General features: G+C 43.3%; 2 protein-coding genes across 2 annotated transcripts in view; one reads left to right on the forward strand and one right to left on the reverse strand.

Annotated features, from left to right (window-relative positions):
* The first annotated feature begins 1,549 nt into the window (after positions 1-1,549).
* tmem215 (transmembrane protein 215) lies at positions 1,550-7,810 on the forward strand. Its single transcript, XM_062971837.1, has one exon. It carries the CDS (start codon positions 1,550-1,552, stop codon positions 2,264-2,266), a length of 717 nt encoding a protein of 238 aa, XP_062827907.1. The 3' UTR covers positions 2,267-7,810.
* Positions 7,811-9,375: 1,565 nt separating this feature from the next.
* Positions 9,376-15,571, reverse strand: part of LOC100566773 (atrial natriuretic peptide receptor 1) — a 60,899-nt gene continuing 54,703 nt past the window's right edge. Inside the window, exons 20-21 of the mRNA XM_062971838.1 lie at positions 14,883-14,974; positions 9,376-14,331 (exon numbers count right to left, since the gene is read on the reverse strand). Of these exons, the coding sequence (XP_062827908.1) occupies positions 14,197-14,331; positions 14,883-14,974 (227 nt within the window). The 3' untranslated portion in view covers positions 9,376-14,196. The remainder of the gene's footprint in view (positions 14,332-14,882; positions 14,975-15,571) is intronic.

Below are 15,571 nucleotides of genomic sequence, written 5' to 3' on the forward strand. Positions count from 1 at the left end.
AGGAAAGCTAACCCAAAAGTGTGGGCTGTGAATGGATAAACTGGAGTGTTTTGGTAGCTGAAGCCCAGGGCGGCGAGGGGAGGATGCTGCTGGAAGAGCCCTCTCCTCCTCTTCCTCCTCCTCCTCTTTCGCCGAGGAAGAAAGGCGCCTGTCTCGGCTATTAGGCAAGGAGTGAGGGGACCCAGAACTGGGGCAACCCCCTTCCCACAACAGGAAAGCCTTCGTGGACGCCGCTTCATCTCGCCTTTCCACTTGGAGATGTCTGACACGTTTAGTTTGCTTTGCTGAACTTCCTTGCCTTTCCCCACTCGGAAGTCTCTCACCCTCGCCCTTTTTCCATCCAAAAGTGAGCCTGGGATGAATGTTGCTCACCCCGTGTCTTTCTCTGCTCTTCAATTCCACCTTCCTTTAGAATTGGGGGAGGGGGGGCGCCTCAGTTTCCTTTGCTTCTTTCCAGTCAGAAGTGAGCCTGAGGAAATGTTCCTTCACTTCCCCCTTTCCTTTCCCGTGTTTACTCAGACGCGAGGCTGAGGAGTAGGCATTCCCTTGTCTCCTTTGCTACTGCCTTTCCAGTTCCCTTTCTCCTCTCCCATTTTTAAAGTAGCCAAGTTTTTTTTTGTGGGCTTCATAATTTCTTTGGCTGCTGCCCCAGTCTACCCTTTCCTCTCCCGTTTTCCCATCAGAAGCCAGGAAGCATTTTTTGGAGGGAGGTTCCTCAGTCACTTTGAGGCTACTGCTCTCTTTTCCCGCCAGAAGCGAGTCTGAAGAAAGGTCTTTTTGTGGGCTCCTCGGTTTCTTTGGCTGCTGCCTCAGTTCCTTCCTTCTCCCTTCCCCACTCAGAGGACAGTCTGAGGGACTATTTTGAGGGGCTTCTCAGCTGCTGCCTCCTCTCCTCTTTTTGCTTCCCCTTCCTCTCCCATGTTCACTCAGAAGCCAGTCTAAGTAACGTCTATTTGCTTCTGTGGCTGCTGCCTCGGTTTCCCCTCATCATCTCCCTTTCCCATTCAGAGGACAGTCTGAGGAACTATTTTGAGGAGCTCCTCAGTTTTTTTGGCTGCTGCCTCCTCTGCCCTTTTTGCTCAGCCCGAGGACACATTTTGTGGGCTGCCTCAGTTCCCCCCTTCCTTCCCATGTTCACGCAGGAGCTAGTCTAAGTAACGTACTATTTGTTTTTGTTGTTGGCCTTCAGTTTCCCCCTTCCTCTCCTTTTTTTCTCCTCAAAGGCCAGGAAGCATTTTGGGGGGGGGGGGGGTGTCCTCAGTTTCTTTCGCTGCTGCTGCTTTCTCTCTATTTTCCCGCCAGAAGCGAGTCTGAGGAAAGGTCCTTTTGTGGGCTCCTCAGTTTATTTCGCTGCTGCTGCTTCTCTTTTTTGCTCAGCCTGAGGACACATTTTGTGGGCTGCTTCTTCACTTCCCCCTTTCCCACTCTGAGGAAACATTTTGGAGGTTGCTGGATTTCTTTTTGCTGCTTTGTAGGTATCTCTGCGTGGACTTTGTGGACTCCCTCCCCCTCCAGAAGGGCACCCATGACTTAGAGGGCGGCGCCCGCCATGCGACCCGACGACATCAACCCGCGGACGGGGCTGGTGGTGGCCCTGGTGAGCGTCTTCCTGGTCTTCGGCTTCATGTTCACCGTCTCCGGGATCAAGGGCGAGACGCTGGGCGACATCCCGCTGCTGGCCATCGGGCCGGCCATCTGCCTGCCGGGCATCGCGGCCATCGCCTTGGCGCGCAAGACCGACGGCTGCACCAAGTGGCCCGACCAGCAGCAGCAGCGGGGGGGCCCGCCCGGGCATGGCTGCTGCCCCTGCGGGCGCAAGAAGGGCCGCGACAAGGACGCGCTGGAGCTGCTGCGGACCCCCTCGGACCTCGAGTCCGGCCGAGGCAGCTGCGACGAGCTGGCCACCAAAGCCTCCTCGCCCCACCTCGAGCCCAAAGTGGACCAGGAGGAGGTGCTGCGCTACTTGGAGAACTGCTACCCGGAGATGCCCGGGAACGTCTTCGTGGCCGAGGCCAGCCCTTTCCGTGCCTTAGACAAGCCGCGGGAGTCGCCTGTCTTGGAAGGGGCGGCCGCCGCTTCCTCCTCCCCGCCGCCTTCTCCTTCTTCTCCCGCCGCTACCGCCGCGGACACGGAGGTCAACATCTTCGTGGCCCCCAGCGACAGCACCGTCGTCTGCTCCTACAAGGAGACCAGCCCTTACGACAGGTACTGTTGCTATGTCAACCCCAGCGAGGAGATCTGCTCAGACCACGAGGCGGTCGTCTGAACTAAGCTACCTGGCTGTTCCCAACGAGGCACTTTTCCAACCCGGCCTTCAAGACTTCTTTTAAGATCCCCCTCCCCCTTTGGCCATGTCTTTGGAGGTTTCGCCTTGGGGTGCGTCTACACCAGGCATGGTATGGGCAAACTCCGGCCCGCCAGGTGTTTTGGACTTCAGTTCCCAAAGTTCCCGGTTTCTGTGAGTTTTCCAGGCTGTATGGCTATGTTCCTCAAGCATTCTCTCCTGACATTTCGCCCACATCTATGGCAGGCATCCTCAGAGGTTGTGAGGTCTGTTGGAAACTTGGAAAGTGAGATTTATATATCAGGTGGGAGAAAGAACTCTTGTCTGTTTGAGGCAGCTGTGAATGTTGCAATTGGCCAGCTTGATTAGCATTGAAAAGCCTTGCAGCTACAAAGCCTGGCTGCTTCCTGCTTGGGGGAATCCTTTGTTGGGAGGTGTTAGTTGCTAACAACGGATTCCCCCAGGCTTTGAAGCTGCAAGGTTTTCCAGTGCTGATCAAGTTGATTAATTGCAACATTCACACTTGCCTCAAAGAGGCAAGAGTTCTTTCTCCCACTCTGGACCTTCCACAGATATAGAAACCCCACTTGTGTAGTTTCCAATAAACTTCACAACCTCTGAGGATGCCTGCCATAGATGCAGGCAAAACATCAGGAGAGAATGCTTCTGGAACATGGCCATACAGTCCAAAAAACTCACAGCAACCTAGTGATTCCAGCCATGAAAGCCTTCGACAACACAGCTGGCAAGCTGTTAGGAATTGTGGGAGTTGAAGTCCACAACACCTGGAGGGTCGAAGTTTGCCCATGCTTGCTACACTGTGGAAGGAATGCAGCTCGACGTCACTTTCACTGCCATGGCTCAATACTGAGGGAATTCTGTCCTTTGGTGAGGCTTCAGACCTGTTCTGGGGAGAGAAGGATCAAGGCCTTGAAAAAAATTACATCTCCCACAACCCCATTGCATGGAGCCATGGCCACTCCGCACTATGGCATCTTGGGATTTGTAGTTTGGTGAGACACCAACACATTTTTTGTGGCAAAGAAGGCTAAAGGCTTTGTAAAACTACATCTCCTATGTAGATGGAAACATGGCAGCTCATGATATGGTAATCCTGAGATGCATAGTTTAATGAGGCACCGACTTTCTTTGTCAGAGAAGGCTAAAGGCATCGTAAAATTACAACCCCCATGATACCATACCATGGTGGCTCATGGGTATGGTTTTTTTCATGTCAGGAGATCCTTGAGAAACTGCAAGTCGCTTCTGGTGTGAGAGAATTGGCAGTCTGCAAGGACGTTACCCATGGGACGTGGTCTCATGTTCCCACATGGGAAGCTGGAGCTGACAGATGGGAGCTTACCCCACTCCCCGGATTCAGACCTCCGATCTTCCAGTCAGCAGTCCTGCCAGCGCAAAGGTTTAACCCATTGCGCCACTGGGGGCTCCATTGGTATGGTAATCTTGGGACTTGCAGTTTGGTGAGGCACCATCTCTTTGTCAGAGTATTCTAAAAGCCTTGTAAAACTGCAACTCCCAGGATTCCATAGAGTTGAGCCATGGCAGTGAAAGTGGTGTCAAGCTGCATACATTCTACTATGTACACGCATCTGTCATCACCTTGACAGCAAGAAAATGCTCCAGCATCTGGCTCTTTTCAAAGAAAAAGTGTAATCCTAACCATCAATAATAATGATATTAGTAAGAATAATAATCCTGGCTGGTTTTGCACTGCATGGGACAATCCTCATAACTTAGCTGTTAACTTTAATACCTGTTATGTTGACTGATATTGCAAACCTTTTGTGCCTGAAATGACTTGATTTGGTTTTTTTTAATTTTTCTGACTCCTATTTTGACAACAACAAAAAAGTAATAATACGCATGTTTAAGGAGAATCAGTATTTTCTATGATAATTTGTAAACCCAGGGTGGTAGGGTGGGGAAAAGCTTACTTGTTTTATTACAAAATCTTACATGTTTCTTGTGTATGGAGGGAGTGATGAAATATCCAATGCATTTGCTCATGGTAAGGTGGAAATCAAATGCAGGAAACACTGAAAATGAGAGAGTTCCTGGATTTTGCCTCTCCCTAGACTTATGCAATCTCTACTAGGAGGTGGGACTCAGCTTTCCTTTAAGATGCTTAAGGCTGGGAGTAGTGGTGGTGAGGAGGATTTTTTTTTGTTTTCATCATCGTAAGGATCAAGCACTTAAGTTCAGGCTTCCCAGTGAGCACAGGATCAAATAAGGTCAAGTGCAGAAGACCAAAAACAGTTGTAACAGCGAAGAAGGACAGCAGTGAGAAAACTTGTTAAGAAGGAGAGACACGTTAAAACTGGCAGCCAAGTTTTCAGAGATGAAAAGATTATTATCCTCTCCTGTTTAAGGGACCTTTTATTTTATTACAATTGTTTTAAAAAAAAATCATTTGCAGGTCATTTATGATTGGATTGCTGTGAGTTTTACGGGCTGTAAGGCCATGTTCCAGAAGCATTCTCTCCTGACATTTCACCCACATCTATGACAGGCATCCTTGGAGGTTGTGAGGTATACTGGAAACTAGGCAAGTGGGGTTTATATATCTGTGGAATAGTTCAGTGTGGGAGAAAGAACTCTTGTCTGTTTGAGACAAGTGTGAATGTTGCCAGCTTGATTAGCATTTAATGGCTTTTCAAAGCCTGGCTAAGAAAATCCATCAAATGCCCACCAAGAAAAAAGGTCCAACAAAAGCCCACTGAGAAAATCCAACAAATGCTGCATTCAACAAAGGACAAGAGGGATGCTCTCACCTCTGTAGGTGTCTACCGTATACCATGCATCTGTGGACAAGACTACATAGGGACCATCAAATGCAGCAGCATTGTCCAAACATGAATTGAGGAACATGAAAGGCACTGCAGACTAATTCAACCAGAGAAGTCAGACGTAGCAGAGCACTTGATGAACCAACCTGGACATAGTGTATTATTTGAAAACACAGAAATGTTGGACCAACCGAACAACCACCATGTCCAACTACACAGAGAAGACAGTGAAATCCACAAGCAGGTGGACAATTTCATCAGAAAGGAGGAAACCATGAAAATGAACACTATCTGGCCACCTGTATTAAAAAAACCCCTCTAAAATCAGGACAGTAAATAAAGAACAACATTCAGAAGACAGGGGAATTCCAGACAAGAAACAATCAGGGCCAGTCAATACCTCCCAACAAAGGATTCCCCCAGGCGGGAAGCAGCAAGGCTTTGAAGCTGCAAGGCTATTCAGTGCTAAGCAACATGGCCAATTGCAACATTCACTTGACTCAAGCAGACAAGAGTTATTTCTCCCACCTTGGACATTCCACAGATATATAAACCCCACTTGCCTGGTTTCTAACAGACCTCACAACCTGCCACAGATGTGGGGGAAACATCAGGAGAGAATGCTTCTGTAACATGGCCAGACAGCCCAGAAAACTCATAGCAAACCAGTGATTCCAGTCATGAAAGCCTTTGACAACTCATTTACTATTCTTCTCCCTGGCCCCCATAACACATTTAGTTTACCATAGTTCATTTTATGGTCATCATAGTGTCGTACCAAATTTACAGCCAGAGGGAAAAAGAACCCTGTTCTTGGGAAACTGATTTGCAATGCAATGTAATTCATCTGTGATGGAATAACGTTTCCAGTTTTTGAACATGTGTTTGATTTTGACTTCAGAAGGGAGTGTGGGTGGCAAAGGGGTTTTTTTTCATTCTAGAAACCAGAACAAATTGTCTCTTTTATAAAAAGCAATAGGCCATGGACAAGAAGACTGTTTCAAAGGTCCTGTTCCTGGGTCGCCTCCAACATGGATAATTTTAAATGAGTAAAATATGAAGCCAAGTATTTTTCTTTTTTCTTAAAAACTGGGGCAAACATTCTCTCCCCCACCCTTTTTTTTGACAGCAATAGGCCATGGATGAGAAGACCTGTTAGACTAGTTCAATGGCTCAATGTGGATAATTTCTAAATGGGCATAATTGTATTATCAGTTCTCTTGATTTCAGCATTCACTGTGACTACTCTGAATGTACAGCAAGGTTCCCTTTAAAAATGCATATGGCCATCACCATCACTATCCATACCAAAGAGTCGCCACAGCTTCTTCCTCTTCTGTCATTTCAGGAAAGGGACTTTATGCTTGATCCTGACATCTTGCTGGGGTGTATGGTAGAGAGGGAACCTTGGGTATATTTCAGCATCATAGAAATCTGCCAGCATTTCTACTAAATTTCAACAGTGAAAAGTTAAGATGGCAAATTTGGCCTCAACCACGGTGACATATTACTAGTGGTATGTCTCCCTATATTATGGGGAACCCATTTGCTCTAGGACAGTGTTTCTCAAACTGTGCTCCTCTAGGTGTTTTGGACTTCGATTCCCACAAATCCTAACACCTGATAAACTGGGAGCTGAAGTCCAAAACATCTGAAGGAGCACAGTTTGAGAAACTCTGCTCTAGGGTGTCCACGTATCGTTATACAATTCTTTGCTATAACACTGGTCAGGGGTTTACCATGACCTTTTTAAAGGATTGAACACATCAGGCGATATCAGTGGGTGTTAAGTGTAGGATCTGAACATTGTAGTCTCTGAAGGTTGAGGAAAACAATGGAGTAAGACCATCAGCCCCCATTATGCCCTATTTGAAATATTTCAAAGATACCTGAATGATTCAACTTGTGAGTCCCCAGGTGTTTGGACCTACAACTTCTAGAAATCCCAGCCAGTTTACCAGCTGTTAGGATTTTTGGGAGTTGAAGGCCAAAAAATCTGGGGACCCACAGGTTGAGAACCATTGGACTAGAACTATGAACATGCTGGTGCTTAGCCTGCTCTTCTCTTGAAGATATGACTAGATTATGGAGAGGCATAGCATTTGGCTCTAACACAGATTCCTATCCAAGCCAGTAGATGAGATTTGCAAAGGGTGTGAAATATCCACATCTCTTTCAAAATGTCAGATATGCAGGCAGAAAAAAACGGTGTGGGTAGGTGAATAACTGAATGGTTTAGAAGTTATAAACAAATGTGATACTAGAAAACCAACAAAGCCATTTTAGGCCCACAGATTTCATTGGATGTGTTGGGCGCATTCTTACATTTTTCCAGTTGAGAACAATGAGGTTCAAAAGGGCTTAACTTCGTCTGGGTCATATACATAGTCCACCTCCCCCCCCCCAAAAAATACAGGTAAATGGCAAAGAAATAATTGGTTTGTATTTTGACATTAAATGGGACATTAAATGATAATTCACAGTTGTAATAATGGAAACAAGGATTCCGCACAAAGCATATTATTTGTTGAGTCCTTCAGAGAACACAGGGAATAATTAAATAAGTCCCTTGTACATTATGTTTCTGTATTATATATGTGCAATATACCTGTAATACCCTATCAGAGATTTTATATGTGACATATTTAATCTATGCAGGAAGCCTTCTAAGGGTTAAATATGAGGAACAATATATTCAATAAATGCCAAATTATTTGTATTTCTTCGGTGTTCTGTTAAGTCTGTACAAGATTGTTTTTCAACTCTGATCATCAAGCAGCTACAAAAATGCTAATTATTTTCAGCAGTCTTAATATTAGCTCGTATTTTAATTATACATAATCTATTGCAGACAGGTTCACTGAACTGTCTATTATCCACCTCCACTGAAGGAATGCATGGGATAATACCACAGAAATTGACTTTAGAGAAGCGCCTTGGTCATGCCAGCCTCGTGTATGTGATACAATTTAGCAAGAAAGGGAGAGAAAGTCCTCAGGCTTCTTCTGAGCTTTCTCATTTGGAGAAATTATTGTTACTGACAGTTATTTCAAAAGGGATTATCAAAAATGAGAGATGATGCTTTTCACAGTGGATGTGATCTTTCCTACATGCTAACCATAAAATTGTCTTGCCATTTAGAAGCAAAGATGGGATATACGTCCTGCTTGTCCTTTTCATGCTTTGGAGGGCGCAACCGCAGGAAGCAGCGTCTCACATAGTCATGAAAGCACATGGCTAGAAAGAGATGTACAATTATCCAAGCCAACACCTGCACTTAGATCAGTGGTTCCCAACCTTTCTTTGATCAGGGACCACTTGCACAGAGACCACTCTCCAACATTAGTACCAAAAGGGTTATGAATCAGTTTTTGGTCAACTTTAGACTGGGTTTGGTTATTTAGGGTGCTGATTCAGAAAATTGCATTGGATAGACCACATCAGCTCTAGTTTCTGATACAGAACATATGCCATCCAGCAGTCGCCTTCTGCTCACCCCCAGAAAACCATATTTAATAATCTAGAGCTGATGTGGTTTATCCAATACAATTTTCTGAATCAGCACACCAAATAACCCCAGGAACAGGCCTAAAAACGAAGGCACCAAGTCACCCCTGCTTCCAGGCACTCGAGGAGAGAGGAGGAGGAGAAGCTGTAGTCAGGAGACTTGTTGTCTTGTCTTTCATGGGTAGTCAGTCTCTCCACTCCCAAAACCCCCATTTCCTAGGCACATTATTGTTATTGTTGTCCAAACCATAGTGATACCAAGGCAACCCTATCACAGGATTTTCTTGGCAAGATATGTTCAGGAGAGTGTTGTCATTGTCTCCCTCTGAGGCAGAGATTGAGACTTGCCCAGTGTCATCTAGTAGGTTTCAGTGGGTGAGTGGGGATTCAATACCTCGTCCCCAGAGTCATAGTCCAGTGCTCAAATCACCACACCATGCCTCTTCCCTTATACAAAGGTGTGAACCAGACATACAGCTTTTGCTAGGATCAGTATGGCATATGGATCTGTGTAGCATAATAAGTATGACAAAATTACAGTTCAGGCACTGAATTGGATTGTTGGCATCTTTAAATATAGATAGGTTAATAATATCATAGATATAAAAATATTTTTTTCAAGTTCAGAAACTAAATTTGTAACAAGACCAAATGTATTAAGATTTTGCTACAATATCAGTATACAGTTTTCAGTTCCCCAATTTTCATATAGTCCAAGAGTTCCACATTTTCAAAACACATTTGGGAAGGGGGAGATGGTTTAGGACCAAAATGAACTAGACTCAAATGATATTTATTACAAAATGCCTTAAAAGTACACAGGATAATATGTTTAGCTGGCAAGAATTAAAATAACTATTACTTTCATTGTCTCAGTTTTGAAAGTAAAGCCCATAATTTATGTTTTTATATGCTTCAGTCTTATAATTATTACTATAGGCAATCACTCATGACCACTTATGATTGTCTTCAAAGGGTAAGGTCTTGGCAGTGGGTCCGTAAGTGACTGTAGAGACCTATTCTGTATGCACATGGTCTTTCGTAGTAAGGACATAGATTTCTAGATGGAAAGCGGTAACAACAAGGTTTGCTTAATGCACCTTCTTCTCAGCACATTCTCCCTTTCGCCCCCTATTCATGCCTCTTCAAAATCCACAGCACTGTTGGTAACAGCTGACCTCCAGTTAGGATGCTCAGGAGCCAGAGCTTCCCAGTTTTCGGTGTGTATGCCACAATTTTTTAAAGATAGCTTTAAGCCTATCTTTAAATATCTATTGTTGTCCACTGACATTCCATATTCCGTTCTTGAGCTGAGAATAAAATATCTGCTTTGGGAGCCGGTGATATCATATCCATGACATGACACACAATTAATTCATAAAATTAAGTACTACAAAGTGTGGTGACAACCACGGACTAAAATGCCTTTTATGAAACAATGACATAAATTGAAGGAGGATAGCCCAACACGGAAGCAACTATATGAGATACAATTCAATAGCTCAGATATACAGCAATATCAATTAGAACTGACTTCATATGTGGGGTGAAAACACATTCAAGGAAACATTAAATATGCTACCAGACAAGGATCTTCTCCTGTCTATTACATTCTCAACCACAATATACCTCTGACCTGCCTGGTGAGGTCACAGATTGTTACAGGTCTAGTTTAGTGGTCATCAAGAGTTCCTAATCAATAACAAATGCCCTTCTTTTATGCCATGTATACTTTGAAACTCACTTGTGTCTTGAAGGATGTAGTAGGTTCAGAGGTGACAAAAAGAAGGCATTATCCCCTCCAATGATTCTGCACCCTTATGAAATTTCCCTTCAGCTCCCAAATTTCTAGCATTGTAGACACTGCAAATATTCACTCCTAGAACTCCTATGCTTGCTATGTTGATGTTCTCCTATGTTTTTTTAATATTACCTGCCTTTATTTTGACACTTTCACTGTATTTCTGAATACTCCATATACATTTTAAGTTACTGCACAGACAGAAATTTGGGATGACTTAGTTAAAATACAAATATGCCCAAACCTTAACATCTACGGGGGAAGACTTTCTCTCGGTCCTGCCACCATCACAGGCTCGCTTTGTAAGGACACTGGTGTATATGTCAAGGTGACTTTTTATTGAGCATGTTTTACATACCTTTTAACTTTTGAATGTTTTAATTGGTTTTAAAACGCACTGTATTATGATATGAGTTTAATTATTTTTAGATTGTAGGGTAAATGTTTTTACCTTATTGTTTTAGAAGCAACCTTGTGCCCCACTTTGGGAGAAAAGCAACATTTGAGTTTTTAGAAAGGAGAGCAAATAGCCACCTGAGAGCCATCCAAAAAGAGACAGGCATATAAGCCTCACTACTGTTCCCAGATGTGGAGCAGCAGAGACATTAATGTGGACATTATCATGTGAGTTTTGAAGATGGGAAAACAGAGAAAGAGATTGTAGTGCTAATGTCCAAATAGTGTCTCCTGCAAGCCATTACTTGTCCAAAGGCACTATTTAGAGGAGGAACAGCATATAAGAGCCTCCTGGCAGTAAAATCAGTAAAGGCTAATTTTCTAGATCTTGTGTAAAAAGAAGCATTTAGCATCCCTGGGATGAGAAGGTTTGCTACATCCAGAGCCAGCCCTAGGTATTTTTCAAGTGTAAACGAACAGAATTTTACCCCCCCCCCCAAACCAATCACTGAAAAATAAAAGCGTTGGATAAGCGAAAATGTTTGATAATAAGGAGCGGTTAAGGAAAATCCTATTAAACATCAAATTACATTAAGATTTTACAAATTAAGCACTAAAACATTATGTTTTACAACAAATCAACAGAAAAAGCAGTTCAATACCTTGCGGAGGCAGGCCGCAGGAGACAGGAGTTGCCTCGATGGCGCCCCCAACAAGATGGTGCCACAGGCAACTGCCTAGTTGGCCTGGTGGTTGAACCGCCTCTGGCTACATCTGATTGGCAGCTGAAGGCTTTTTAAAATCATGTCAGAAGCAACATGAGAACATACTGTAATTCATTTCTAGTGTGAGAGAATTGACCATCTACAGAGACTTTGCCCAGGGGACGCCGGGAAATGTTAGCTGGGAAGCTTCCCTCATGTTCCCACAAACTAGAGCTGACAGATTGGAGCTCAACCCATCTTGCAGATTCAAACAGGCAACCTTCAGGTCAGCAACCCAACCTTCAGGTCAGCAGTTCAGCCGGCACAAGGGTTTAACCCATTGTGCTACTGTGGCGTATAACCCTTTGATTATAAGTTTATAGTGAAGTGAGACTTGAAGGATCCATGTTATGTTTCATGTAACTCTGATAAGGCTTTTCAGATCAACAAAGAACAAGGGGTGATTTAATACTCTCAGCATTTAATATCAAATGCTGAGGGCAAGCAGAGGAGGGCAATTGAAGTTGTGTCCTATTTGTGGGTCTTTGTGGCTCAACTATCTGGGAAAATAGGATGCCAAACACAACGGCCATCAGCAGGAATCTCCTGAGAGAGAAACTATTGTTGAAGGACTTTGAATAAGTTCCCAGAGCAGCATTCAGTCTATGTGCTTTGGGGCTAACACAATATAATTCTGCAACGGGAGAGATTATCTGTCATGACAAGCACTTATGAATGGAAGGGGGAGTGCAGCAACCATTTATGGACAAAAGAGTGCTTGCGAGGAACAGCACTTTTATTTCAGAAATGAGACTGCACAGACACTGTCCTAAATTTGATGATGAGTCAGAATGCTTTTAAGGTTCTCAGCAAAAACATTGCCTTGTTCTTATATGACAAATGGACAATGTCTCCCTGAAGTGCCCCAAACAGGCATTGCAAAAGCAGCTGATGGGCATATAGACAACCCCAGCTGTATACACATTTCTCAGCCATTTCTCCATTTGTGTTCTTTCGTGTTGGTAGTTCAAGCTGTAGCACTGAGATTTGCTGTATTAGTTAAACAATAAAGAATCATGGCACAACTTAAACACATTTCTTATGGCGCCAGGCTTCAGGGACTGCAGTTTTATGCCATAATAAATTGGTTGGTCTTTAAGGTGACCCAAATCTTTCTGTTATTTTTGCTACAAACAGCCCAACACGGCTACTGCTCTGGAAATCTACACTGTGGCTATTAATTTCAAACTTGGAAAACTTTCAGAAACCAAAAGATTCTAAAAACAAATAAACAATATAATTGCATCATATCTGGTTTCACTGAGAACCATTAACTAACCAATGCTAGGTAGGAATTCCAAGGAAGCTTCTTTGAATCAAGGATCTCAGAAGTGACATTTTAATACTATCTTCAAGTTCGAAAAAGCTTTGTTTTCATTTCACCTCATTGACAAAGTGTGAAGTTCACTAAAATATTTTTTTAAAGAAGTCTGAATGAAAGACAGGCATTTCAATAGGTAAACAGTTCACAGCATAGAGAGAGCCACATTGTACCTCAGTGTCAAAAGATAATGTATCCAATGGGAAAATAAGAAGGACATACATACCCTGCAACTATCGTTATTTGACAGGGGTGTTCCCTATTATTCCTGTGGCATTCTACTTAACCAGCTGCTTTAAAATGACCCAGTTCCTTCTCTCTTTCCCATTTATCCTCAGCTTATGAAAATTTCTGTAGAGTTCAAAGTACAAAAGTAGTTTGCACCGAACTAACTCAGAAGAAGGGTGAGCCCAGTGACACAGCGGGTTAAACTGCTCAGCTGCTGAACCTGCTGACCGAAAGGTCAGTGGTTCAAATACGGGGAGTGGGTTGAGCTCCCGTTGTTAGCTCCAGCTTCTGCCAACCTAACAGTTTGAAAACATGCAAATGTGAGTAGATCAATAGGTACTGCTCTGGTGGGAAGGTATCTGTGCTTTATGCAGTCATGCCGGCCACATGACCTTGGAGGTGTCTACGGACAACACCGGCTCTTTGGCTTAGAAATGGTGATCAGCACCAACCTCCAGAGTCGGACATGATTAAACTTAATGTCAGGGAAAAACCTTTGCCTCTACCTAACTCAGAAGAGGGATAAGAGAATCTTGCATTTCCCATTAGGCCCAGGCAACAGTAAGCTACTGCATCCTCTCTTAATTTGTGTATTTTTCTTCATTAATAACTCTCTCATCCTGAGAACACCCTGGATGTTCCTCAGCCATATGTGTCCTGGTTTTCATCTGTGAAATGTGAGAGGGCATGGAGGTACTATAAACATAGCCAGATGCACAGGACTTTCTATAATCTCCAGATCTGTCATCTTCTTTATGAATAAGTCATTCTAAGTTTGGCTTTATCTTAAAAACAATGAAATAAAATTTCCAAATGGGGAGTGAAAGAGATTTAGGAAAAACAAAATTTCACACTATGTCTAAAAATCTGTCTAGGAAATACTGACAAAACAATTCACAATCCTAGAATTGCTCCTTTTTTTCCTTATCCTCTTTTCCCCTATGCAGAACCTTAGAAGCTACCTGAGATAGTTGAGAAGTCCCTCTGCTTAAAATCTTTCTTTTCAGATAACAAAGAATGAAACTACTGAAAAAATGCATCTGCTATCTCATCACTTTCTTTCATGGTGGGCTTGAAAATGGGTCATTTTATACAACGCCTGGGATGTGATTGAAAGTACTTTGCTTGGGAGTTTGAGAAGGTGCAGAAGGGCTTGGTGCCTTCTTCAGAATTGTTCGAGATTTCTTTCCTTCCAGCCAGTACGTTATCATGTCACCTTTCCCCTTTAAAAAAGAAAACAAGTGGACATGTATCACCAGCATCAACAATAACACATTTTCATATGTCTCCCCATTGACCTCCAGTCAATGGCTTTGACTGGTCTACATAGAACCTGGCAGTTTTTTCTGATAGGATACCTGGGAAACACAACCTCTTAATGTCTAAAAATTAGATAAGGTGATGATCAAGCCAGAGTCGTCCATACCACTGGTATTGGAAGATCTCAGCTGTGAGAGAAAGCTGGTGTCTTTTATATCATACCTTTATATTCCAGGACTAAAATTTCACATTAAAAATAGGTCTCGGTTAACATAAGCACAAATTAGGCCCTAGGGCAATGAGAACTCTCAATATTTTGATCTAATTGCTGTTCCTGGTATTCCTTCGGAGAGACACTCAGTCTAAATGTGCCCTAAGGAGGAGTCCCAAAAGGAGTATTCTTCATGCTTTAGTGTGGATGAGAAGCCAGCTGAATGTAAGGAGTTAAAACAAAAGCCTTCCAGAGGACAGCCATTCCTTTGGGAAAGCCTGAACACAAATGTTTCATATTTACCTTGACTTGCAAATTCCCTCGGCACACCAATATGTACTCTCCAATCTGTTCCAGCAGCTGGTACGTGTTTGAACTGCACTGTATTTTGAGAGCTAAAGGGAAAGATAGAGCAGTCACAGAACTGTTATATCGCCATCCATTTTCAAAGATACCTAACAACAGATACTGACTATTCATCACCATGTCTACTGCTATATCATGCCAAATGATGTACTTGTGAGGTTTTGTCGTTTGCTTGAGGACATGTCCAGACAAACATGCAGTTTAATACCCCAACCTTATTTCCGACCGCGATTCCCAGCTCATTGTTTCTGCTTATACATTCACCCACCTCCAAAATATGACTTCCAGTCATGTGGTACATGATTTGGTCTTGCCAACTTTTCTACTCATATGCCCCCTGTGGCTTTTAACAGCAGCCCTAATACAAATAAAAATGGCAGATAGAAGATCTTCCTTCTAGCATAGAGGTCATGTGATGGAGAATGCTTGATCGTTGGACTTGCAATAAGTATAAGGGAAGCATCAGTCAAAAAGAAAAAGGAAAAAGGAAACTTAGTGTCAGTGGGCACAATCCCCTTGGAAATTCTGTACAGAGAAATAAATAGAGGCTGCATAAGGGAAGGATAGATTGTCTGCTTTAATGGGACTTGAATAGAGAATGGACAACCTAAGTGGTTCCAGATCCT

The sequence above is a fragment of the Anolis carolinensis genome, chromosome 2 (genome assembly GCF_035594765.1).
Source record: "Anolis carolinensis isolate JA03-04 chromosome 2, rAnoCar3.1.pri, whole genome shotgun sequence".
Classification (NCBI taxonomy): domain Eukaryota; kingdom Metazoa; phylum Chordata; class Lepidosauria; order Squamata; family Dactyloidae; genus Anolis; species Anolis carolinensis.